Here is a 27,237-nt window from a genome sequence, read left to right as displayed (position 1 = left end):
TCTTAAGTGTCTTTCATGACCTCCGGGCATTCAAAAGTGGTCTACAACCATCGGAATACTTTTGAAATGTAATCACTGTTGTAGTGGAGGACTTAAGTAAGTAAAATCTTCACATCCATTCCATTGGAAATAGACCCAGTATCCAAAGGCTCCCCTCATAATTAATTACAGGTTCCCATCCTTGGTGCTGTCTATCATTATCCTAGTGAATCTACATTCTCTATGGGTTCAATGTCTTCTATTACGCAGTGCCCAAAACTGTGTTCTCTAACTGCGGGCTAACCAATGATTTGTGCAAATTCAACTATTGTATTCTATTTACTTTGTCATAAAAACCCATTATGCAGCTAGTCATTTCAATGGTTATCTGTACTTGCTCTCTCTATTTTTAGGAATTGTATGTTTGAAACCTTATATTGTTAATAATAATAACCTTTATTAGTGTCACAAATAGGCTTACATTAACACTGCAATGAAGTTACTGTGAAAATCCCCTAGTCGCCACACCACGGGGCCTCTTTGGGTACACAGAGGGAGAATTCAGAATGTCCAATTCACCTAACAAGCATGTCTTTCATGACTTCTGGGAGGAAAAGCGGAATACCCGGAGGAAACCCATGCAGACACAGGGAGAATGTGCAGACTCTGCTCAGTGACACAAGCTGGGAATCGAACCTGGGTCCATGGTGCTGTGAAGCAACAGTACTAACCACTGTGCTACCAGCCATCCAATTCACATCTCTGTATATTTCTATGTTTTTTGTCAAGATTAATTACCTCATATTAGTCTACATTAAATTGCATATGCCTTCATACTGCCCAATTGGCTAAACCGTCTCTTTCACAGCCCTCTTCAATGTTTGCCAAACCTCTATTTTTATCTTGTTAAAAAATGTCAAGGTGGTGCTTTCTATACCCAAATGTAAGTAATCTATAATAATAATAATAATCTTTATTAGTGTCACAAGTAGGCTTACATTAACACTGCAATACACCAAGAGCAAAAATGGGGGCCATCAGGACACCAATTTCAACTCTTTTGAAGTCCAGGCAGCGTGACTTTGATGTCCAACATCAATTTTTGTGCTTTATCCTGTTTGTCCCACAATCAGTCTGTGGTCTGTATGTGCACCTTCTCTTGTCTGTCCCACATTCATCTATAGCCTCTTATGCATTTTCTGTAATTGGCTGTCCCTTGTTAATCTGAAATCTCAATCTCTGAACTACTTATTTTTGTCTTCCCAGATTTGTTGGAATTAGACCAGAGTAAGACGTTCTACAAACCAGACTGGTTTGACATTGTAGGAGCAGAGGTCAAGTGCTGTAAGGAGGCTGTTTGTGTCATTGACATGTCATCTTTCACCAAGTTTGAACTCAGTGTAAGTTTCTGCTGAAGCAGGAATGCGTGCTACAGCTGGATCAATACTGATCCCCTCAAAAATATCCTAAAGGCTGAAAGATATAAGTGGCTGAAAAATTACAATAGGGCCGTGTGCAACTAAGGAAGGTGAAGTATAGCAATACTTTGCTGTAGACTTGGGAACATGAATTTGAGGGTGAAATCCTGAGAATCTGAATTGTGAATCCCTTACCAGATCTCCCCTACCTCTGTGCTGTTTAAATCCATCAAAATGGTCTTGCAGATTGTGGAGAGGAAAGAGAACATAAAAACACAAAATAGCAGCAGGAGTACCTGCTGAACATAACCTTGTTGACAAAAAATGTGCCCAACTCAAATGACCCAGCCTTCACTGCTCTCCGAAAAGAAATTCCTCCTAACCTCCGTCTTAATTTGAAGATGTCTTATTTTGAAACTCTGCCCCAGTACTAGATTCCTGCAAGAAGATTAACATGTTCTCAGATCTACATTGTCATGCCTCCTCAGAATCTTCTGTTTCAATAAGATCACATCTTGTGCTTCTAAATTCCAATGAGTATAGTTCCAGCCTGCTGAACATTAGCTCAAGGCAACCTCTTCATCCCAGGAATCAAACTAATGCACCTTCTCTGAACTGTTTCCAATGCAAGTTGAAGAAGATTGTGGAATCATATAGTCATTCACAGCATAGAAGGAGGCCATTTGGCATATTGAGCTCGTTCTGGGCTCCTGCAGAACAGTCCAGTCAGTCCCATTCCCTGCTTCATCTCTGTAACCCTGTAAGTTTGTTTCCTTTAATGCATATCCTTTTGAAAATTATTGATTCTTTTCCTTCCACCACGCTTGTGGACAATGAGTAATCATAGAATGTTTTCAGATCAGAAATAAACCATTAGGCCCATCTTGTCTATGCTGGCTCTGAAGCTCAAATACTGAGTGTATTATGCTTAAATAAAGTAACTTCCAAATATGGAATCTGCTTCAAACCATTGAACAGACAATCCAAAGGAACATTTTGTACATGCCTGTCACTGGTTTTACTTATTGTAATCATGAGACAAGGTGACCCTGGAAGATGAACCTGTCCTGAGTATGAGCCTGTGAGATTGAACCAGTCTGGATATACCCTCTCTGAAAGGCCTGGGAATTCCAATGGCGGATCAGGAACAGGCAATCAATGAGGCAATAGGAAGTTGTAAGGATCACAATCACATTAATTAATTCACCATTGAATAGCTTGTATTTCACACGGTTGCAAAAGTGCACGGAACCAAATGCTGTTAAGTTGACATAAATTGGGAGATTTCAGGAAATGAGAAGTCCACCCAAGTACAGTGAAAAGCATTTCAGAAGTTGATCCAGGGAAATGAAATATGGTTTGAAAATAAATGCAAAGCTTGCAAGTGAAGGGCGGAAGAGGCAAATTGTGGAGGCTCTGACCACAATGTTCCAATTCTTCTTGAATATAGAAATCATCCCTGGGGCCTAGAGGATTGCAAATGCTATTCTGAGGAAATTATGGAAATTAATATCAGCAGAGAAAGAATATTGGAGAAACTTAAGGGACTAAAATGGGACAAATCCATGGGACCTGATGGTGTACACCCTAAGGTACATGGCTATGATTTTCCACAATTTCATAGGTTTGACACTTGTCCCATTAGATTCTGAAATGGTCCAATTAGATTGGAAGTTGACAAATGTTGCACTGTGTTTCAAGAAAGAAGGGAGAGAGAAAATAGACCAATTAGTCTAACACCAATTGTTGGAAAAGTGCTAGACTCTATGATTAAGGAAGTCTTAACAATACACTTAAAAATGCATAGTATGATCAGAACAAGTGAACATGGTTTTACTAAAGGGAAATCCTGTTGGACAAATATATTACATATTTTTGAGAATATAACTAGGAGGATAGATAAAGGAGAACTAGTAGATGTAGCATTCCTGGATTTCCAAAAGGTTAATTGGCAAGATAAGAGCTTAAGAGAGTTGGGGCAGCACGGTGGCACAGTGGTTAGCACTGCTGCCTCACAGCATCTGGGACCCGGGTTCAATTCTGTGTGGAGCTTGCACTTTCTCCCCGTGTCTGCGTGGGTTTCCTCCAGTTTCCTCCCTTCGTTCAAAAATGTGTAGATTAGGTGGATTGGTCATGCTATTGCCCCTTAGTGAGTGTATTGGGATGTATAGGTTTGGTGGGTTTATGGGGATAGGGCATGGGAATGGGTCTAGATACGGTGCTCTTTCAGAGGGTCGGTACAGACTCGATGGCCCGAATGGCCTCCTGCCCTGTAGTGATTCTATGATTCTTATATTTTAGCATCGATAGAGGATTGGTTAATGGATAGAAAGAGAGTGGGCATGAATGGTTCTTTTTCAAGGCAAGCAGTGAGCAGTGAAGTGCTGCAAGAATCAGTGCTGGGGCCTCAGTTATTTACAATCTATGTTAATAACTTAGATGAAGAGACAGAGAAATGTGTCTAAGTTTGCTGATTATACAAAGTTAAGGGGAAAGGTAAACTGGGGAAGACAGCCTGCAAAGAGTAAGGTGAAGTGAATAGGCAGCACGATTGCAGATCGGGTGTAATGTCGGGAAGTGTGAAATTATTCACTTTGGTGGTAGAAATAGAAAAGCAGAAGATTTTTAAAAAGGTGTGAAATTCGTAAGTGTTGATGTTCGAAGAGACTTGGGTATGCTCAAAAGAAATGCAGAAAGTTAGCATGCGGGTACAGCATGCACTTAGAAAGACAAATGGCATATTGGCCTTTATTGAAAGGGGATTGGAGCACAAGAGTAAAGAAACCTTACAGTTGTAGAGGGTTTGGTGAGACTGCATCTAGAATACTGCATGCAGCTTTGGTGTTCACAGTTAAGAAAGATGTACTTAATTGGAGGCAGTACAACCAAGGTTCACTAATTTGGGACGAGGAGGTTGTCCTATGATGAGAGGCAAAGTAAATTGGGTTTATATTCTCTGAAGTTTAGAAGAATGAGATCTCATTGAAACTTGCAATGTTCTGAAGGGGCTTGATGGGGTAACGCTGAGAGATTTTATCCCCTGGTCAGGGGACACAGTCTCAGGATAAAGGGGCCAGCCTTTTAGGATTTAAACGAGGCGAAATTACTTTACTTAAAGGGTTGTGAATCTTTATATTTCCCTACCCCAGAGGGTTGTGGATGTTCTATCGTTGAGGCAGGGATAAGCAGAATGTTGGTGTCTCAGTGAATTAAAGAATATGGGAAGCGGATGGGAAAGTGGAGTTAAAGTCCAGGATCAGCCACAATCGTACTGAATGATGGAACAAGCTTGACAGACCATATGGTCTACTCCTCCCATTTCTTGTGTTCTTGTGACACTCCTGTTTAAAAAGGGGAAAGTGGGTGGGGTAAACCTGGAATCTGTGGGCCTGTCAGCCTAATGCAATGAAGATACTGTGAAAATTCCCTAGTTGCCCCACTGCGACGCCTGTTCGGGTACACTGAGGGAGAATTCAGAATGTCCAATTCACCTAACAAGCACATCTTTCGGGATTTGTGGGAGGAAACCGGAGCACCCGGAGGGAACCTATGCAGACACTGGGGGAAATGTGCAGACCCCACAAAACAGTGATCCAAGCGAGAATCGAATTCAGGACCAAGCGCTGTGAAGCAACAGTGCTAACCACTGTGCTAGCATGCACGATTCATAATTTTAATAACCCTGTGTGAAAAGACTTATAAATGACTGAATTTATGCTCCTTACAGATTCGGTATTGAGGAAACAACCTTGCTTTTGTTTACCTCCTCAAAATCTTTCATCATTCCTCTGTATAAAAGACAATCCTTTTTGCTGCTTTACAACCCTGTGTGTACACTCTTTCTTTTTATCCTTGGATCCCTTTGTTCCTTGATTCTGTTAGGATCTTGCTGTCATTGACATGTTACTTTGGACTGATTTTTTGGGGTTGTAAAATTGAACTGCATTTTCAAACAATCGAGCTACTGAACTGTCTGCCAGCCTGCAGTCCTTATGAGTTTGACATGCCTCTGATCTGATGTCAGTAGCAAATATCCTTCCTTCTGTGCATGTCAAAATCATTTGGATAAATGGAAACAAAAGAGGTTCATCTGCACAGTACTACTGTGTCTCACCATTCTGCAAAGTGTCAATTTACACCCATACAATACTTTCTGAGCTGCCTTCATACACCTCTTAATACAATGATGTCCAATATATTGTTCATTTGAGATTCCAGATATTGCTAATTGCATTTATGATTAGTAAAATAAAAGAATAAGCATTTGTCTCCATATTGGCATGGTGTATGAATGTTTATCATAATTTACGTGTATGTTTATTGGTTAAAATGGAAAAAGCAAGCATTTTTTGATTCAGCCTTTAGTTCCCAGTATATAGAATGGTGTTACTAAATAAATCTACACATGTGAAGTATGTTTATGTGGATATGAGAATGTACCCAAGTTGTTTTCAACCAGTACTTATGCAAGTGGCTAAAACAATGTCTTTGGAGCTACGTGTGGCTAGTCAGTAATTTATTTTAGATAAAGCTGCTTAATCCCTTTAACCTGTTCCTCAAATTCTTTAAATGTGGGACCTTATCAAATGGCTTCTGAAAATCTACGTGTACACCATTCATCAAGTTCCCTTTATCTATACACTCTGGGATTTTCTTGGGGAATTAATGATTTGATTTGAACGTAACCTGCCCATCAGAAATCCATGCTACCTTCTTCTCGGTGTTTTCTCATTTCAGCTCATAGATATCAGTAGTTTGCCATCACAGAAGTAAGACTTTAATTTCCTTATTCATCCACTTCTTTTGATGCCCAGTTTAGTAAGTGGATTTGCCGAAGGGACTTGCAATGGAATTGAAATTCTTCATTGTCAACCTTGTTTTAAAAGATTTAATCCAATCAAAAATCCATAGGATGAAACTTCACTCATTTTTAAAATAAAAAGTCCAATTTGAAGTCTTGGAGTACATTTCCATGTAATCCTGTTTACTAGTGTAATGCCGTTATTTATGTCATGCCAACATTTTTTGGAGGACCTACTGGAGCGGCCTTTTGAGACTACACCAGTTGCCATCTCCAGATGCAACTGATGGTGTGCAGACCCAAATCTCATAACTGAGAAAGAATGCCTTGCGCTTCTTTAGTTTCTTACCACGTCCCAGCAATATATGAATGTCCTTCACGTGCATTGAGCTTCTCTGAAGTGACTGTTATGTGAGTAAAATCAGCAGCTGCTGTGTGAAAGGAGGATTCCACAGCCCAAGCTTCCAGTTACTCTTCCCGATGAAGAGGAGACTGCAATAGCTTATTTCTGGAGTTTTCAAAATTAAAAAAACAACATTTTTTTCCATTTAAGGGGCAACTTAGTGTGGCCAATCCACCTACCCTGCACATCTTTGGGTTATGGGGGTGAGACCCACGCAGACGCGGGGAGAATGTGCAAACTCCACATGGACAGTGACTCGGGACCGGGATCGAACCCGGGTGCTCGGCACCATGAGGCAGCAGTGCTAACCACTGTGCCACCTTGCCGCCCACCATCTCTGGAATTGGTGGTTGAAAAACTAATGTTGATCAGGACCAATGTTTCCTCTGAACTGCGTGAGTTCATGATTGCGCAGAAGCCTAGAACTTAACCAAACAGGCCACGCACAGAAAGCCATTCCTTTTAGTTGCGCAGAAATCTTAAAGGGACCATGCAGCAGTGCAACAAGCTTGCTGCATGCAGCATAAGGAAACTAGAGGGAATGTAGGTCACATCCACTACCCAGGTCTTATCATTTTGAAACATCAAGACCCATAGGCAAGTTTGGAAGATTTTGGACAAAGATCCAATTCTAAATTTAAACATCTTGAAGTGAAGATCTGTTTAAAAATCAGTTTGTTCTCTGTTGTATGTATTGTGTGCTGATCAGACTCTCTGCTCAAGTCCTCAGGTGGCCAGGCACTAGAAATACTGCAGCACCTCTGCTCCAATGACTTGGATGTTCCTGTAGGACACATTGTGCACACAGGAATGCTGAATGAACGGGGCGGCTACCAGAATGACTGCAGCGTAGTGCGACTCAACAAACGCAGGTACTAGTTCACATGTCTGCTCAGAAGCCACTAAAGTTCGGCACCAGGAAATACACACATTGTAATTTGAAACCTGCCATCAGAATATCATTACAGCTTCCTTTACGTACAATGGCTGCAATAGTGTTTATTGAAGGAATGTTTAGCAGAAAGTGTGACTGCTTCGCCTTCCAATCTTCTGCTACCATCCCACTCCTCAAAAAGAACAATGACTCTTGACTCTTTTGTTCTTGCAAACTACCACCTCCAACCTGCTTTTCATCTCCAAATTCCTTGAGCATACTGTCAGCTCCCAAATCTGTGTCCATCTTTTCTAGAATGTTTGACAGGTATGCTGACAATACCCAACTACCCCAACACCAACTCTCTTGATTCCACAGTCTCTTGTCAGACTTCTGGCAAGGTGGATACAGAACTGGCTAGGTCATAGAAGGCAGAGAGTAGCAATGGAAGGATGCTTTTCTAATTGGAGGGCTGTGACTAGTGGTGTTCCGCAGGGATCAGTGCTGGGACCTTTGCTGTTCGTAGTATATATAAATGATTTGGAGGAAAATGTAACTGGTCTGATTAGTAAGTTTGCAGACGACACAAAGGTTGGTGGAATTGCGGATAGCGATGAGGACTGTCAGAGGACAAAGCAGGATTTAGATCGTTTGGAGACTTGGGCGGAGAGATGGCAGATGGAGTTTAATCCAGACAAATGTGAGGTAATGCATTTTGGAAGGTCTAATGCAGGTAGGGAATATACAGTGAATGGCAGAACCCTCAAGAGTATTGAAAGTCAGAGAGATCTAGGTGTACAGGCCCACTGAAAGGGGCAACACAGGTGGAGAAGGTAGTCAAGAAGGCATACGGCATGCTTGCCTTCATTGGCCGGGGCATTGAGTATAAGAATTGGCAAGCCATGTTGCAGCTGTAGAACCTTAGTAAGGCCACACTTGGAGTATAGTGTTCAATTCTGGTCGCCACACTACCAGAAGGATGTGGAGGCTTTAGAGAGGGTGCAGAAGAGATTTACCAGGATGTTGCCTGGTATGGAGGGCATTAGCTATGAGGAGCGATTGAATAAACTTGGTTTGTTCTCACTGGAACGACGGAGGTTGAGGGGTGACCTGATAGAGGTCTACAAAATTATGAGGGGCATAGACAGAGTGGATAGTCAGAGGCTTTTCCCCGGGGTAGAGGGGTCAATTACTAGGAGGCATAGGTTTAAGGTGCGAGGGGCAAGTTTTAGAGGAGATGTACGAGGCAAGTTTTTTTTACACAGAGTGTAATGGGTGCCTGGAACCCGCTGCCAGTGGAGGTGGTGGAAGCAGGGATGATAGTGACATTTAAGGGGCATCTTGACAAATACATGAATAGGATGGGAATAGAGGGATACGGACCCAGGAAGTGTTGAAGATTTTAGTTTAGTCGGGCAGCATGGTCAGCACGGGCTAGGAGGGGCCTGTTCCTGTGCTGTACTTTTCTTTGTTCTTTGTTCTTATTGGACACCCCAAACTAGATGAGAAAAATGTCCACCAATGAAATATTAGGAAGATTTGTTCTTGCCACAGACTTTGTTCCCGAACTACTTATTCCATCCCTTTCCTTGGCAGCAGTCTGAGTCTGAACCAAACATCTGTAACCCTGGAGTCATGTTTGACAATGTGTTGAGCTTCCAACTACACATCCGTGTCATTATGAGACCACCTCTTTCATTTCTGTAATATCACCTGGCTCCATACCTGTCTCAGTTCATCTGCTGTTGAAACCCATATCCATGCCTCTTGACTTTCATAGAATTTACAGAGCAGAAGGAGGCCATTCGGCCCATCGAGTCTGCACCGGCTCTTGGAAAGAGCACCCTACCCAAGGTCAACACCGCCACCCTATCCCCATAACCCAGTAACCCCACCCAACACTAAGGGCAATTTTGGACAGTAAGGGCAATTTATCATGGCCAATCCACCTAACCCGCACATCTTTGGACTGTGGGAGGAAACCGGAGCACCCGGAGGAAACCCACGCACACACGGGGAGGATGTGCAGACTCCGCACAGACAGTGACCCAAGCCAGAATCGAACCTGGGACCCTGGAGCTGTGAAGCAATTGTGCTATCCACAAGGCTACCGTGCTGCCCCTACATGCCCAATACACTACCCCAATACATGCCTGGCCAGCTTCACCCATTATACTGTTCATAAACTTGAAGCCAGCTACAACTCTGTTGCCAATGTCTTTCACATTAAGTCCCATTCACCCATCATCCCTATGCTCACACCATGATTTTAAAATTCTCCAACCATGTTTTTAAATTCCTTCATGGCTTTGCCTGATCTCTGTAATCCACTCCAGCCCCGTTGCCCTCCAATGTCTGGACTCCCCAATTCTGACAACGTCAGCATTCCCAATTTTGAATTGCTCCACCATTGATGTCCGTGTCTTCCCTCCTTAAAACTATGTCTAATTCTACTTTCTCTTAAGATGCTTCTTAAACTTAGGGTGGCACAGTGGTGCAGTGGTTAGCACTGCTGCCTCACGGCGCCGAGGGCCTGGGTTCGATCCCAGCTCTGGATCACTGTCCGTGTGGAGTTTGCCAATTCTCCTCGTCTATGCATGCTCTCACCCCCACAACCCAAAGATGTACAGGGTAGGTGGATTGGCCACGCTAAATTGCCCCTTAATTGGAAAAAGATAATTAGGCACTTTAAATTTTTTTTAAAACACTCATAAGATGCTCCTTAAACTTACATCTTTAGTCAAACCTTTGGTCATGTACCTGACTAATGTCTCTGTGTCAGATTTAGTTTGTTAATGCTCTTAAGAAGCATTTTGGGATATTTTACTACATTAAATACAAGTTGTGTTTGATTTGGCAAGTAAAATGTTGCCACAGTACACTCCATGCAAAAGGATAGGAACTTCGTCCTGCTTTGCTCAAAGAGGTCCAGTCGATTTAAAGAGAGTGTCTAAATGTTGGAAGGGTGGGTGTAGTTGAAAAATGCAAGTCCAAGGACTGTTGGCCTTGTCCCCAAGTTTCACAGTGCACTTTGAGAAAACTTTGATATCTGTGGAGACTTTGTGTTGACCCTTAAGGTTGCTGGCACCTTAAGATTCATTTTGCTATTTTGTCCCATCCCAGTCCATTACATGGTGATGTTTGACATGAGGGGCGGGATTCTCCGCAAACGGCGCGATGTCCGCTACCCGCCGCCAAAAACGGCACGGATCAGTCCGGCGTCGGGCCGCCCCAAAGGTGTGGAATTCTCCGCACCTTTAGGGGCCAAGCCCTCACCTTGAGGGGCTAGGCCCGCGCCGGGGCGGTTTCCGCTCCACCGGCTGGCGGGAAAGGCCTTTGGCGCCACGCCAGCCGGCGGCGAAAGGACTTCGCCAGGCGAAGCATGCGTGGGACCGTCAGCGGCCGCTCACGGCATCCCCGCGCATGCGCAGGGGAGGGGGTCTCTTCCGCCTCCGCCATAGTAAAGACCATGGCGAAGGCGGAAGAAAAAGAGTGCCCCCACAGCACAGGCCCGCCTGCGGATCGGTGGGCCCCGATCACAGGCCAGGCCACCGTGGGGGCACACCCCGGGGCCAGATCGCCCCGTGCCCCCCCCCCCAGGACCCCGGAGCCTGCCCGCGCCGCCTTGTCCCGCCGTTCAAAAGGAGGTCTAATCCACGCTGGCTGACGAGGGTTGACAGCGGCGGGACTTCGGCCCATCGCGGGCCGGAGAATCACCGGGGGTGGGCCCGCCGACCGACACGATTCCCGCCCCCGCCGAATCTCTGGTGGCGGAGAATTCGGGACATGGCGGGGGCGGGATTCGCGCCAGCCGCCAGCGATTCTCCGACCCAGTGGGGGGGGGGGGGGGGTCGGAGAATCGCGCCCCAGATGCTGAACTAATTTGCGAAGAGTTGAGATCTCTGTCCAAACAGGAGTAAAGTATATATATTTTTTGCATGTTTCGTTGTATTTGGCTTTGTTGACGCATGCTGAACAAACTTAAATAAGTCATTAATTTATTGCCAGCTGTGTTGCGATTCTGCCCGCTGCCTTTGAAGGGTCTTCTATTTTTGCCAAGAGTGCCGGGTGTTGCAATTAAAACAATTTGTCCCATGTTTGTTGCTGACTTACATAAACAGTGGGAACACTGTACCAGATTAAAATGTACAGTAAGGAGTGCTGCTTTAAAGGATATTCATGGAAACTGAACATTCAAATGGCAAAAGAGGAGAGGTCTCAGAAAAAAGGCCCCTCAGAGATGAAAGTACTTGTGGTAATTAAAATGTAATCCTGCTTGTTCTGGAGCTCTTCACCACACCTTTTGAGTAGAGTGAGCAGGGCAGTGAAGGTGTTGTGTTGACACCCCTCCCTGCAGTAATGTTGAGTCTTTTATGTGCTGTAAGGCGAGTAAATTGTGTTGGAATTAATATGTGCTTTTGTTCAATTCTCAGCTTCTTTATCATCTCTCCCACAGACCAGCAGGTACACTGTTGGTCTTGGCTCAAGCAGCATATGCCCAAAGACAGTCAGCTACAGCTGGAGGATGTGACCTGGAAGTACACAGGTATTGCACACTTAGTCACATGCCACACCTAACTTGGCTGTTCCGAGAGCTATAAGTCACATTTTCACCTGTAACTACTTTCAGGACAGAGCACTTGCTCTTTCAGGATGGAGGGCTCTGGTTTGAAAAACTGTTGAGTCTTACCACGTCAGAAGAAATGTTTTCAGTAACTTCACAGCATTGTGTGAAGTTACTGAATACTGCACAGAGTCTCTGTGGCACCAGCGTGAGAGTTAAACAAAGCAGTGTGAGGAAAAAGTCACAACAGAAACTTTGAGCAAGTTTTTTTTGTTCAGTTGATTACATGCCTTTCCTATTAGAACCTTTTGAAATAAAATGAACTGCATTTGAGGCTGGAGTGAATGATTTAATTCTGTGACCTCAATAGCTCCACTTGAGCCAGGTGTTGACTTACACAATTGTTATATTTGAGAGTTTTAGCTGTAGTGAGTCACACAGTTACTTTTTTTTTCACTTTGAATTATCTTTTATTTGAGCTACAGATTAAGGCTGATTGTATGGGGCATATATCACAGAATCACAGAATAATATAGTGCAGAAGAGACCCTTTGACCCATTGAGTCTGCACCGATGCATGAGATACTCCTGACCTGCCTGCTTAATCCCATTTGCCAGCACTTGGCCCATAGCCTTGAATATTATGACGTACCAAGTGCTCATCCAGGTCCCTTTTAAAGGATGTGAAGCAACCCACCTCTACCACCCTCCCAGATAGTGCATTCCAGACTGTCTCCACCCTCTAGGTAAAAAAGGTTTTTCCTCAAATCCTCCCTGTAAACCTCTTGCCCATCATCTTGAACTTGTGTCCCCTTGTAACTGACCCTTCAACTAAGGGGAACAGCTGCTCCCTATTCACCATGTCCATGCCCCTCATAATCTTGTACATCTTGATCAGGTTGCCCCTCAGTCTTCTCAGCTCCAGCGAAAACAACTCAGGCCTATCTTCATAACTTAAATGATACATCCCAGGCAACATCCTGGTGAATCGCCTCTGCACCCCCTCCAGTGCAATCACATCCTTCCTGTAATGTGGCAACCAGAATCGCACACTAATTCAGCTGTGGCCTCACCAAAGCTCTATGCAACTACAACATGACCTCCCAGCTTTTGTAATCTATGCCTTGATTGATAAATCATATGCCTTTTTCACCATCCTATTAACCTGCCCTTCTGCCTCAGCACACCAAGGTCCCTTTATTCCTCAGAATTTCCCAATGTCAGGCAATTCATTGAATATTTCTTTGTCTCATTGTTCCTTCCAAAGTGCATCACCTCACACTTTTAAGCATTGCTAAGGTTGTAAACCACACAAGAAATAAATCCAGAAGCAGTGATTCAGTAACATCTAACACTGGCTTTAAAAGGCTGAAGATTGAAGGAGGAAGAAAACTTGGAAAGCTATACAGAATCCCATAGATTCTGAAGTTCCAGGAAAGAGGACAGAGGATGGTTGATGAAGAAACCGGATTCATGACACTAGGAAAATGCTCTGAGCATATTTGTTTTAAAGAATGCTCCAGATTCTTATCCATGTTGGCCTCAGCTTGAGTTCACAGGCAGCCTTGCGACTGAAATGTGGTCCGTTAGAGTGTAGCATTTGGATGTAACTGAATCATGTGTACAAGTAGCTACTGAAGTTATGTACTTGAGTTTTGTGTGTAGATGAGGGTAGTAACATAGAAAATAGGTGCAGGAGTAGGCCATTCGGCCCTTCAAGCCTGCACCACCATTCAATATGATCATGGCTGATCATGCAAATTCAGTATCCCACTCCTGCTTTCTCTCCATACCCCTTGATCCCTTTAGCCGCAAGGGCCATGTCCAGCTCCATCTTGAATATTTCCGATGAACTGGACCCAACAGCTTTCTCATGTAGAGAATTCCACAAGTTCACAACTCTCTGAGAGAAGAAGTTCTTCCTCATCTCAGTCCTGAATGGCTTATCCCTTATTCTTAGGCTGTGACCCCTAGTTCTGGACATCCCCAACATCGGGAACATTCTTCCCGCATCTAGCCTGTCCAGTCCCATCAGGATTTTATATGTTTCTATGAAATCCTCTCTCATTCTCCTAAACTCCAGTGAGTACAAGCCCAGTCGATCCAGTCTTTCTTTATATGTCAGTCTTGACATCCTGGGAATTAGTCTGGTGAACCTTCGCTGGACACCGTCAACAGCAAGAATTCTTTCCTCAAACTAGGGGACCAAAACTGCACACAATACTCAAGGTGTGGCCTCACCAAGGCCCTGTATAACTGCAGCAAGACATCCCCATTCCTATACTCAAATCCTCTCACTATGAAGGCCAGCATGCCATTAGCTTTCCTCACCGCATGCTGTACTAGCATGCCGACCTTCAGCGATTGTTCCACCATGATACCCAGGTCTCGTTGCACTTCCCCATTTCCTAAATAATATACCATTCAGATAATCTGCCTTCCTGTTTTTGGCACCAAAGTGGATAATCTCACATTAACCACATTTTATTGTATTTGTCCACTAAGCCAGCCTGTCCAAGTCACCCTGCAGCCTCGTTGCATCCTCCTCACAGCACACACTGCCACCCAGCTTAGTATCTGCAAATTTGGAGATACGGTATGCAATTCCTTCGTCCAAATTATTAATGTATATTATGAACAGCTGGGGTCCCAGCACTGAACCCTATGGTACCCCCACTAGTCACTGCCTGCCACTCTGAAAAGGATCCGTTTATTCCCACTCTCTGCTTCTTGTCTGCCAACCAGTTCTCTATCCATGTCAATACAGTACCCGCAATACCATGAGCTTTAATTTGCTTACTCTTGTGTGGGACCTTGTCAAAAGCCTTTTGAAAGTCCAGATACACAACATCCATTGGTTCATCCCTGTCTACTCTACTGGTCACATTCTCAAAAAATTCTGGAAGATTTATAAAGCATGATTTCCCTTTGGTGAATCCATGCTGACTTGGACTGATCCTGTCCCCGCTTTCCAAATGCTCAGTTATTTTATCCTTTAATAATTGACTCCAGCATTTTCCCAACAACAGACTTCAGGCTAATCAGTTTATAATTCCCCATATTCTCTCCCTCTTTTTTAAAAAAGTAGGATTACATTAGCTACCCTCCAATCCATTGGAACTCTTCCAGAGTCTATAGAATGCTGGAAAATGATCACCAATGAGTCCATTATTTCTAGGGCCACTTCCTTAAGTACCCTGGGATGCAGAGCATCAGGCCCTGGTGACTTATCGGGTTTTAATCCCATCAATTTCCCCAGGACAATTTCCTGACTAATAACGATTTCCTTCAGTTCCTCCTTATGTTAGACCCTCTGTCCCCTAGTATTTCCGGAAGGTTATTTGTGTCCTCCTCAGTGAAGACAGATCCAAAGTATTTGTTCATCCGGTCTGCTATCTCTTTGTTGCCCATTGTGAATTCATCTGATTCTAAGTGTAAGGGACCCACATTTGTCTTCACCAGTCTTTTTCTCTTCACATATCTATAGAAGCTTTTGCAGTCAGTTTTTATGCTTTCTGCAAGCTTACTCTCATATTCTATTTTCCCCTTCCGAATTAAACCCGTTGTCCTCCTTGCTGAATTTTAAATTTCTCCCAGTCCTCAGGCTTGCTCCTTTTTCTGGCCAATTTATATGCCTTCTCTTTGGCTTTAACACTATCCCTGATTTCCCTGGTTAGCCATGGTTGAGTCACCTTCCCGTCATAATCTTGTGCCAGACAGGGATGTACAATTGTTGAAGTTCATCCATGTGTTCTTGAAATGTCTGCCATTGCATATCCACCGTCAACCCCTTAAATATCCTTTACCAGCTTATCCTAGCCACCACACATCTCATACCATCAAATTTGCTTTCTTCAAGTTCAGGACCCGAGTCTCAGACTTAACTGTGTCACTCACCATCTTATTGAAGAATTCTACCGTACTATGGTCACTCTTCGCTAAAAGATCTTGCACCACAACTTTGCTAATTAATCCTCTATCATTGCACAATACCCAGTCTCGGATTTCCTGCTCTCTAGTTGGTTCCTCGATTGGTCGAGAAAACCATCCCTTATACATTCCAGGAAATCTTCCTCTATCGCATTGCCACCAGTTTGATTAGCCCAATCAATATGCAGATTGACGTCACCCATAATAACTACATGCATCTCTAATTTCTTGTTTGATGCCATCCTCAACCTCACAACAACTTCCACTAATGTTTTTTGCCCTTTCGCGTTCCACAACTCCATCCATACAGCTCCCACATTGTCCAGGCTAATGTCCTTCCTTACTATTGAGATAATCTCCTCTTTAACCAAGCAACGCTACCCTACCGTCCTTTCCTTTTCTTCTGTCTTTCCTGAATATTGCATATCCCTGGATGTTGAGTTCCCATCCTTGGACACCCTAGAGCCAGGTCTCCGTGATCCCAATTACTCATATCCGTTAATGATTGTTAGCGCAGTTAAATCATCAACCTTTTTACAAATGCTCTTCACGTTGAGACACAGAGCCTTCAGGTTTTTTTTTAAACATTTATTGCCCTTTTAGAATTATGATTTTTGTCTTTTGTTTCTCTGCCTTCCACTTTTCCCTTTACTCCTTTTGTTTCTGTCCCCACCTTACTTCCCTCCGACTTCCTGCATAGGTCACCATCCCCCTGCCATATTAGTTTAACCCTCCCCAACAGCACTAACAAACACCCCCTCGGACATTGGTTCTGGTCCTGCCAAGGTGCAGATCGTCCAGTTTGTACTGGTCCCACCTCGCCCAGAACCAGAAATTTGAATCCCTCCCTCTTGCACCATCTCTCAAGCCACATATTCACCTTGGCTATCTTGCCATTCCTACTCTGACTAGCACGTGACACTGGTAGTAATCTTGAGATTACTACCTTTGAGGCCCTGCTTTTTAGTTTAACTCCTAACTCCCTACATTCAGCTTGTAGGACCCCATCCAGTCTTTTATCTATATCGTTGGTGCCTATGTGCACCACGACAGCTGGCTGTTCGCCCTCCCCCTCTAGAATGCCCTGTAGCCGCTCCGAGACATCCTTGCCCCTTGCCCCGGGAGACAACAGACCATCCTGGAGTCTCGTTTGTGGCCACTGAAACGCCTATCTATTCCTCTTACAATTGGTTCCCCTCTCACTATAGCTCTGCCACTCTTTTCCTGCCCTCCTGTGCAGCAGAGCCAGCCACGGTGCCATGAAACTGGCTGCTGCCACCTTCCTCTGGTGAGCCATCTCCCCCAACAGTATCCAAAACGGTATAGCACGGTAGCATTGTGGATAACACAATTGCTTCACAGCTCCAGGGTCCCAGGTTCGATTCTGGCTTGGGTCACTGTCTGTGCGGAGTCTGCACATCCTCCCCGTGTGTGCGTGGGTTTCCTCCGGGTGCTACGGTTTCCTCCCACAGTCCAAAGATGTGCAGGTTAGGTGGATTGGCCATGATAAATTGCCCTTAGTGTCTAAAATTGCCCTTAGTGTTGGGTGGGGTTGCTGGGTTATGGGGATAGGGTGGAGGTGTTGACCTTGAGTGGGGTGCTCTTTCCAAGAGCCGGTGCAGACTCGATGGGCTGAATGGCCTCCTTCTGCACTGTAAATTCTATGATATCTAATTCTATGATATCTGTTTGGGAGGGAGGTGACTTCAGGGACCTCTGCACCACCTTCCTACTCTTCCTTTGTCTGGTGGTTATCCATTCCCTATCTTCCTCAGTACGTTTTATCTGTGGTGTGACCAACTTACTGAACTTGCTATTCACGATTTCCTCAGCATCGCGGTTGCTCTGAAGTGAATCCACCTGCAGCTCGAGAGCCGTCAAGCGGTCTGACAGGAGCTGCAGTTAGACACACTTCCTGCATGTGAACGGGTCAGGGACACCGGATGGGTCCTTGAATTCCCACATCGCACAGGAGGAGCATGACATGGGTCTGGGATCTCCTGCCATGACTTGACCTTTAAGTTAACTTTACAACAACGCCAAGAGAAAATAAGAGAGAAGAAAACAGAAAATAAAAATACAAACTACTTTCTAGTCACCAGTCAATCACTTACCTGCTGGCTGTGATGTCACGGTGACTGAATTGACTTCTCTCAAAATCCTCTTCTGCCTCTGCTGGATGAACTTCCTCCTGTTTGTCACTGAGGAGTTCTTCGGCTACCCACAGAACAGTCCGAGGTGACTTCTCCCAGAATTCTCTTCCGCCTCCTCTGCTGGATCTAGTGCAGTTGATGTAGTTTATACGGATTTCAGCAAAGTCTTTGACAAGGTCCCACATGACTGGGACTGCTTTAGTGACTGGAAGCCAGTGTCCAGTGACGTACCACCGGGATCTGTGCTGGGTTCCCACGAGCCCAAGAAAAATGACCTCCTCCCAACAATAATAATAACCAGTGCTTCCCTCGCCCCCCCCAAATAGCTGATGGTGACTGATTTTTTTTTTTTCAAGATCAAAACATGTATTTACAAGAATTTTACAACCATAGTAGTCTTGACATCAAAGCAGCATTTGACCGACTATGTCAAGGGCAGTCAGGGCACCTAAAGACAGGAAGGACGTCACCGTGAATGCCATTTTATTGAGCAGTATGGCCAGTCCCACTAGCCCTCATTCTGTAACATGATTGATATGTCTGTCCTACCCAGCTTTTTCTTGCCCTCATGTGGTCCTTCTCTGTTGGGAGTGTCTCTTGGAGGAAGATTACATTGGTCTTCAGGCTTTTAAGATGGGCGAATACTTTGGATCATTTCACCAATCCATTAGGTTTCCTGATTTGGGGGTGGGTGGGGATTGTGCCCCTCCCCCTCCTGCAGGGTCAACCAATGGGGACACCTGCACTTCGGGGTTTCCCTTTGTTTGGGGGCTGTTTTAGATGCCCTTGTTCTTGCTGTCACCATGTGTGACCTGTCGAAACCAGCGTTCTGCCCCAATCCCACCCCCGGCCTGTCTACCCCTCTTGTCTCCCCCTCCCCGTGCGCCTGTGGGCCTTGATGCTCTCCGGCAGGCGCACAGTGCGGAGCCTGCAATCGCCGCTCTGGTTTTCCCAACTGCATCCTTGAGGAGGGGGCCAGGGCATCTGTGACCGCTGCTTTCACTGTTGTCATCATTTCCAGCTTGATTGCTTACCTGTGCTTCAGGAGCTCCTGCTTTAGGAACTCCATCCACTGACTTGTTGGTGGGTAGACCGGCATATCCGGCTCGATCAGCAATGTCTAGCTTTACCTCATTTCACGTGTCCACCGCCCCGGCTTCCCCCTCCTGGCTTCTGCTGGTTTTACCGTCTCTTTGGCCCCTTAGATAGTTTGAGGGCATCTCTGTGCGTTAATGATGATCTTGGAGAGAATGGGGGGAGTTTTGTTAGCTTAGTGACCTACGTACGGGCATCCACTCAGCGCATTACCGGCCCCAGCTTTTACTAAGCCACACACAATTATATAACAGCCTCTCTCTCTATCTCTGCCTCTCTCTCTCTGTCTCTCTCTGTCTCTGTCTCTGACTCTCTGTCTCACTGTCTCTTTGGTTTGTGAAGGAGGAACACACGATAGCAATGTAATGTTTGGGGTTTAATTGTTCTTTGACACTGCGTCCTCCGCGATCTTCTTCTCAGTTGTGAGCAAGGCGACTTCTCCCAGAATTAGGACCGCATTCAGGACCCTGACTTTCCCGTTGCTTGCCATTTTAACACATGACCCTGCTCCCATGCCCACATGTCTGTTCTTGGCTTGCTGCAATGATCCAGTGAAGCTCAACGCAAACTGGAGGAACAGCATCTCATCTTTTGGTTAGGCACGCTACAGTCTTCCGGTCTCAACATCGAATTCAACAACTAGCTCTACCCCACCACGACTCCTTTGTTTTCATTCCATTTCATTTTAACTATCCTTTATCTTTTTATTTCTTTCTTGTTGTTATTTATATATATTCCCCCCCGCCCCCACTCTTTCCCCCTATCTTATCCCCCCATTCCTTACCTTTTCTCCCCATTGCTTCCTCCTTCCCTTATTTTTTTCATTTTACCACTCTCCCGCCCATGTCCCCCCTCCCCACCACTTCTACATCTGTCACAGCTTACCCTCTGATCTTAGTTTCTCTACTGTTTAGCCTTTCGCACATTTTATTCTCTCTGGGGACTGCCCATTAGCACTCTTTTCCCTTGGTTTCTGTGGCTATGACTCATCTTTCATTCTCTCACTCCACAGAATAAATATCTCCCACTTTCTATGCCTTTTAGCTTTGACAAAGGGTCATCTAGACTCGAAACGTTAGCTCTTTTCTCTCCTTACAGATGCTGCCGAACCTGCTGAGATTTTCCAGCATTTTCTCTTTTGGTTTCTCCCAGAATTCTCCTCAGTTACTTTTCACTACTGCTCTCTGTTGGATGTTCTTTGACACTGGGTCCTCCCCGGTCCCCTTCTCTGTTGTGGTGAACAAGCCAACTTCTCCCAGAATCGTCACCCCCAGTTATTAGATATGATCCAGATTTCTCAGGTTGTGGATAATTTCTTGTTCCACTTGAATCCTGTAGTAATAAAAGGTTATAGTTCTGCTTCTCCATATTGACGCTGTCCCATAGCCTAGAAATCCCCATCTCCTGGATCTGTAAAGATTTAATCACCTGCTAATGCTCGCATTCCAAGCATTGACTGGCATCTTTGAATTTGTCTATTTCTATGTTTCTGGAACATACCTCTTCATTCACCCGAGGAAGGAGCAGCGCTCCGAAACCTAGTGATTCGAAACAAACCTGTTGGACTTTAACCTAGAAATCAGGTGACAGGGTTCCAGATTTCACCACGGATCCAGGATCTGTTATATAACATATTTTGTGACAACTAATGACTGCCTATTTTAACACCAATAGAATTGCTGTCATTTAGTATTTCCTGCTCTTACTGACTGCTAAGTGACCAATTCCTTTGGACAACTTGCTTCTGACATTTTATTTTTAACCTTGCTTTCCGGAAAGTGTTGGGAACCTGCTACTGTCACCGGAACACCAGGGGCGAAATTCTCCCCCAACGGCGCAATGTCCGCCGACTGGCGCCAAAAACGGCGCCAATCAGACGGGCATCGCGCCGGCCCAAAGGTGCGGAATGCTCCGCATCTTTGGCGGCCTAGCCCCAACATTGAGGGGCTAGGCCGACGCCGGAGGGATTTCCGCCCCGCCAGCTGGCGGAAATGGCGTTTGTTGCCCCGCCAGCTGGCGCGGAAATGCGGCGCATGCGCGGGAGCGTCAGCGGCCGCTGTCAGTTTCCCGGCGCATGCGCGGGAGCGTCAGCGGCCGCTGTCAGTTTCCCCCGCATGCGCAGTGGGGAGAGTCTCTTCCGCCTCCGCCATGGTGGAGGCCGTGGCGGAGGCGGAAGGGAAAGAGTGCCCCCACGGCACAGGCCCGCCCGCGGATCGGTGGGCCCCGATTGCGGGCCAGGCCACCGTGGGGGCACCCCCCGGGGTCAGATTGCCCCGTGCCCCCCCCCCCCCCCCCCCCCCCAGGACCCCGGAGCCCGCCCACGCCGCCTGGTCCCGCCGGTAAATACCAGGTTTGATTTACGCCGGCGGGACAGGCAATTTCTGGGCGGGACTTCAGCCCATCCGGGCCGGAGAATCCAGCGGGGGTCCCGCCAACCGGCGCGGCCCGATTCCCGTCCCCGCCCAATCTCTGGTACCGGAGACTTCAGCGGGGGCGTGATTCACGGTGGCCAACGGCCATTCTCCGACCCGGCGGGGGTTCGGAGAATGACGCCCCAGATCACTTCATAGACACTGCAGGCTTTAGCTTGTACTCAGCTCTGCCTAAGGAAGCAGGTTTAAACAGCAGACTGCTTGCTATCACAAAGATCTACTACTATGTGGATGAATTGGCAGGGTGGAAGTTATGCTTAAACTCTGTAGTACTCAAATGTAACTCCTCTCTGGTGCTATGCTCAGTGCTTAAAACAGACATTCACAAACTAGATATAGTTTGGAGGTGCGTATAGCTCACAGAAAAGTCATGTCGTCAATCCTTAGGGTCATAGGTCAGAAGCATCAGGGAAGGTGCCTGCAAAGTGATTTTGTAAAGCTATATAAAATGTTAAAAGGTATAGAGAAGATATTTCTAGAAAAAAACCTCAAACTGAATGTCAAAAGTAGATGCCACATTTTAGGATTTTTTAAAAAGCATATTGCCACAGGGATGATTTGGGGGTGGAGTTTCACTTTTATGTATTGGGTTTTTAACTAGCTCAGCTGCTAGGTGGTTAAATACTAAACATCAGTGTTGTTGCATCATTTCTTTAAATACAAAGAAATTCCTCAGCCTTTCTTGCTAGTCAGTAAGCAACTTTCACCCAGACCACACAATAGAACAAAGAGTATGGAAGGAGGCGGCCGCTGTCAGTTTCCCGGCGCATGCGCGGGAGCGTCAGCGGCCGCTGTCAGTTTCCCGGCGCATGCGCAGTGGGGAGAGTCTCTTCCGCCTCCGCCATGGTGGAGGCCGTGGCGGAGGGGGAAGGGAAAGAGTGCCCCCACGGCACAGGCCCGCCCGCGGATCGGTGGGCCCCGATTGCGGATTCCTCAGGCAGAGCAAAAAAGATGACAAGTACGAGAAGGGAGGTGGTCAATGCAGGACTGAGGGTGTTGTACCTAAATGCGCGCTGTATACGGAACAAGGTAAATGAGCTTGTTGCGCACATTGAAATTGGCCGGCACGATGTTGTGGGCATCACAAAGATGTGGCTGCATGGGGATCAAGGCTGGGTTCTAAATATCCAATGATAGTGTCCTATCGAAAGGACAGGCAGATGGGCAAAGGGGGCAGGGTTGCATTGTTAGTATGGAATTAAATTAAATCGATAGCAAGAAGCGATATAGGATCAGAAGGCATAGAATCTCTGTGGATAGAGTTGAGGAATCGCAAAGATAAAAAGACCCTGAAGGGAATTATGTGCAGGCCCCCAGCAGTAGTCAGGATGTGGGGCAGAAAATAAATCAGGAGATTAAAAAAGGCATATAAAAGCAATATTGCAATAATCATGGGGACTTCAATATGCATGTGGACTGGAAAAATTAGATTGGTAGTGGCTCCCAAGAAAAGGAATTTGTGGCATGTCTAAGAGATGTTTTTTTGGAGCAGTTTGTGACAGAGCCTACTAGACAACAGGCAATTCTGGATTTAGTGATGTGTAATGAGGCAGACTTGATTAGGGAACAGAAGGTGAAGGAACCCTGAGGGAGCAGTGAACACAATATGATAGAATTTACCCTGCAGTTTGAGAGGGAGAAGCTGGAATCAGATGTAATGGTATTACAATTAAATAAGGGTAACTACAAAGACATGAGGGAGGAGCTGGCCAGAGCTGATTGGAAAAGAAGCCTAACAGGGAAGACAGTGGAACAACAATGACAGGAGTTTTGGGGTTTATCCGGGAGGCACAATAGAAATTCATCCCAAGGAGGAGGAAGCATGCTAAGGGGAGGATGAGGCATCTATGGCTGACGAGGGAAGTCAAGGACAGCATAAAAGCAAAATAAAAAGCATACAAAATGGCGAGGATTAGTGGGAAGCCAGAGGATTGGGAAGCCTTTAAAAGCGAGCAGAGAACAAGTAAAAAAGCAATAGGGGGGAGAAGATGAAATATGAGTGTAAGCTAACTAGTAATATAAAAGAAGATAGGAAGAGTTTTTTTCAATACAAAAAAGGTAAGAGAGAGGCAAAAATAGACATTGGACCACTGGAAAATAAGGCTGGAGAAGTAATAATAAGAAACAAGGAAATGGCAGAGGAACTGAATAGTTACTTTGCATCAGTCTTCACAGTGCCAGAGCTCCAGGAGAATCGGGGGGCACAGGTGAGTGTAGTGGCCATCACTAATGAGAAGGTTCTGGGGAAACTGAAAGGTCTGAAGGTGGATAAATCACCTGGACCGGATGGACTACACCCCAGGGTCCTGAAGGAGATAGCTGAGGAGATTGTGGAGGCATTGGTGGTGATCTTTCTAGAATCACTGGAGGCAGGGAGCGTCCCAGAGGACTGGAAAGTAGCTAATGTCACACTGCTGTTTAAGAAGGGAGGGAGGCAGAAGATGCGAAATTATAGGCCGGTTAGCCTGACTTCGGTCATTAACAAGTGTGGTAGTATGCATTAGGGGTCATGTGGGACTGTGAAGCCGTGATGTCATTGGCTGACAGATCCCGGGTCCTGGTTGGACGTTGACCTCTAGCTCCGCCCTGAAGGCGGAGTATAAGTACCAGGAGTCCTCCCCCGCAGGCAGTCTACTACTGAACTGCGGGGGAACAGTCACGCTTAATAAAGCCTCATCGACTTCACTCTATTCGTCTCTCGGAGTCTTTGTGCGCTACAACAAGGTCCATTATTAAAGATGAGATCACGGAGTACTTGGAAGTGTATGATAAAATAAAATAAAGTGTCTGTTAAAATACGACTGAGTCAGCATGGCTTTGTCAAGGGGAGGTCATGTCTGACAAATCTGTTCGAGTTCTTTGAGGAGGTAACAAGGAAGTTAGACAAAGGAGAACCAGTGGACGTAATTTCTTTAGATTTCCAGAAGGCCTTTGACAAGGTGCCGCATAGGAGATTGTGAAATGCCTTTGACAAGGTGCCACATAGAAGACTGTGAAATATGTTAAGAGCCCATGGTGTTAAGGGTAAGATCTGGCATGGATAGAGGATTGGCTGACTGGCAGAAGGCAGAGAGTGGGGATAAAGGTTTTTTTTTTCAGGATGGCAGCCGGTGACCGGTGGTGTGCCTCAGGGCTCGGTGCTGGGACCACAACTTTTCACAATATACATTAACGATTTGGAAGAAGGAACTGAAGGCACTGTTAAGTTTGTAGATGAGATAAAGATATGCAGAGGGGCAGAGGGACAGGTAGTATTGAGGAAGCAGGGGTTTGCAGAAGGACAGGCTATGAGAGTGGGCAAAGAAGTGGCAGATGGAATACAATGTGGAAAAGTGTGAGGTTATGCACTTTTGAAGGAGGAATGGAGGCATAGGCTATTTTCTAAATGGGGAATTGCTTAGGAAATCAGAAGCACAAGTCCTTGTTCAAGATTCTCTTAAGGTTAACGTGCAGGTACAGCCAGTATATAGGAAGGCAAATGCAATGTTAGCATTCATGTCAAGAGGGCTGGAGTACAAGAGCAGGGATGTGCTTCTGAGGTTGTATAAGGCTCTTGTCAGATCCCATTTAGAGTATTGTGAACAATTTTGGGCCATGTATCTAAGGAAGTACGTGCTGGCCTTGGAAAGGGTCCAGAGGAGGTTCACAAAAATGATCCCTGGAATGAAGAGCTTGTCGTATGAGGATTGGTTGAGGACTCTGGGTCTATATTCGTTGGAGTTTAGATGGATGAGGGGGATCTTATTGAAACTTACAGGGTACTGCAAGGCCTGGATAGAGTGGACGTGGAGAGGATGTTTCCACTTGTAGGAAGAACTAGAACCAAAAGGAACAATTTTAGACTAAAGGGGCGATCCTTTAAAACAGATGAGTAGGAATTTCTTCAGCCAGAGGGTGGTGAATCTGTGGAACACTTTGCCGCAGAAGGCTGTGGAGGCCACATCACAGTGTCTTTAAGACAGAGATAGATAGGTTCTTGATTAATAAGGGGATCAGGGTTTATGGGGAAAAGGCAGGAAATGGGGATGAGAAACATATCAGCCATGATTGAATGGCGGAGCAGACATGATGGGCCAAGTGGCCTAGTTCTGCCCCTATGTCTTATGGTCTTATTGGGATGTATCTCATCCTTTCTGGCTGTGAGCAGAGGCAAATAGAGACCTAGACATGAGTAATTTGACAAATCTGCAAAGGCAGTAAAGCCAGTCAGTATTTTTACTCCAAAACCCATGTGAGCAAGCTTTGGACAGATTCACAGGAAGAAAACAGGATGAGTTTTTTTTAAATGAAGATCGACTCGGAAAATGTGTGCTCATTGTTTTGTGGTATTACGTATTGGTTGATCTAAATGGGTTTGATAAAAGCAGTTGGTATTTCATTTCATCAAATTGTTCTGGCATAGAAGGAGGCCATTCATGCTAGTTCTCTACAAGAGCAATTTAGTTAGTCCCACTCCCCTGCCATTTCCCGGGAACCCTGTATATGTTTTCCTTTCTGGTGCGTATCCAATTCCCTTTGGAAGCCGTGATTGAATTTGCCTCCACCACACACTCTGGCTATGCATTCGAGATTGTAATTAATTGCTCCATTAAAAAGGTTTTTCCTCGTGTCACCTTTAGATCTTTCTCTCAATTTGCTTACATCTATGACCTCTGGTTCTCAACCCTTCCACTAATGGGAATAATTTCTGTCTGTGTACTCTGTCTAGACTCCACGTGATTTTGACCACCTTTTTCAAATCTGCTCACAACCTTCTCTACAAAGAACAGCCCAGCATCTCCATTTCACCCATCTAACTGAGGTTCTTCATCCCTCAAACCTTCCTAAAATGCAGTGCCCACAATTGGGCACAGTAGTCGAGGCAAAGGCAGTATTTTATAATTTCCTAGCTTCTGTACTCTATGCCTCTATTTATGAAGCCCAGGATACCGTATGTGTTTTTTAAAAAACGCTTTCTTAACCTGCTCTGCTGTCTTCAGCAATATGTGCACATCCCAGATCTCTCTGTTCCTGCACCCACGTTAGAATTGTGCTCTTTAGTTATATTACTTCTCCCTATTCTTTCTACCAAACTGTATCACTGCACACTTCCCTACATTAAACTTTCATCTGCCGCATGTCCACACATTCCGCTAATTCTGTCTTATGTTCTCTTAATGTCTATCAATATTCTCCTCGCTATTTACGATCAAGTTTTGTCATGAACAGTTTTTGAAATCGTACCCTACACACATAAGTCTAGATAATTTATATAGATCAAGAAAAGCAGCAGTCCTAATGACGAATCCTGGGGAACCCTACTGTACACATTTCTCCGGTCTTAAAAAAAACAACTGGTCACAACTACACTCTACTTCCTGCCATTCAACCAACATTGGCTTCAGCTTTGCTGGAAGGCCATGTTCACCACATTGACTGCATTACCCTGATCAATCCTCTCTCTTACCTCATCACAAAATTCAATCAAGTTGGTTAAACACAAATTCCCTTTAACAAATTTCTGCTACCTTTTCTTAATCAATCCACGCTTATCCAAGTGACTGTCAATATTGCCCCGGATTACTGTTTCCAAAAACTTTCCTAGCATG

The 27,237-nt window shown here is 45.3% G+C and overlaps 2 protein-coding genes across 5 annotated transcripts in view; one reads left to right on the top strand and one right to left on the bottom strand.

Annotated features, from left to right (window-relative positions):
• LOC140430792 (uncharacterized) overlaps positions 1-27,237 on the bottom strand; it is a 145,027-nt gene that overhangs the window by 14,631 nt on the left and 103,159 nt on the right. The gene's annotated exons all lie outside the window — the stretch shown is intronic.
• The window catches only part of pdpr (pyruvate dehydrogenase phosphatase regulatory subunit), a 120,541-nt gene that overhangs the window by 80,929 nt on the left and 12,375 nt on the right, over positions 1-27,237 (top strand). For both annotated transcript variants that reach the window (XM_072518482.1, XM_072518481.1), the window contains 3 exons: positions 1,246-1,379; positions 7,325-7,473; positions 11,909-12,021. In XM_072518482.1, coding sequence (XP_072374583.1) covers positions 1,246-1,379; positions 7,325-7,473; positions 11,909-12,021 — 396 coding nt within the window. The remainder of the gene's footprint in view (positions 1-1,245; positions 1,380-7,324; positions 7,474-11,908; positions 12,022-27,237) is intronic.

Source organism: Scyliorhinus torazame, chromosome 10, assembly GCF_047496885.1.
Source record: "Scyliorhinus torazame isolate Kashiwa2021f chromosome 10, sScyTor2.1, whole genome shotgun sequence".
Taxonomy (NCBI): domain Eukaryota; kingdom Metazoa; phylum Chordata; class Chondrichthyes; order Carcharhiniformes; family Scyliorhinidae; genus Scyliorhinus; species Scyliorhinus torazame.
This window is presented reverse-complemented; position numbering and strand designations above follow the sequence as displayed.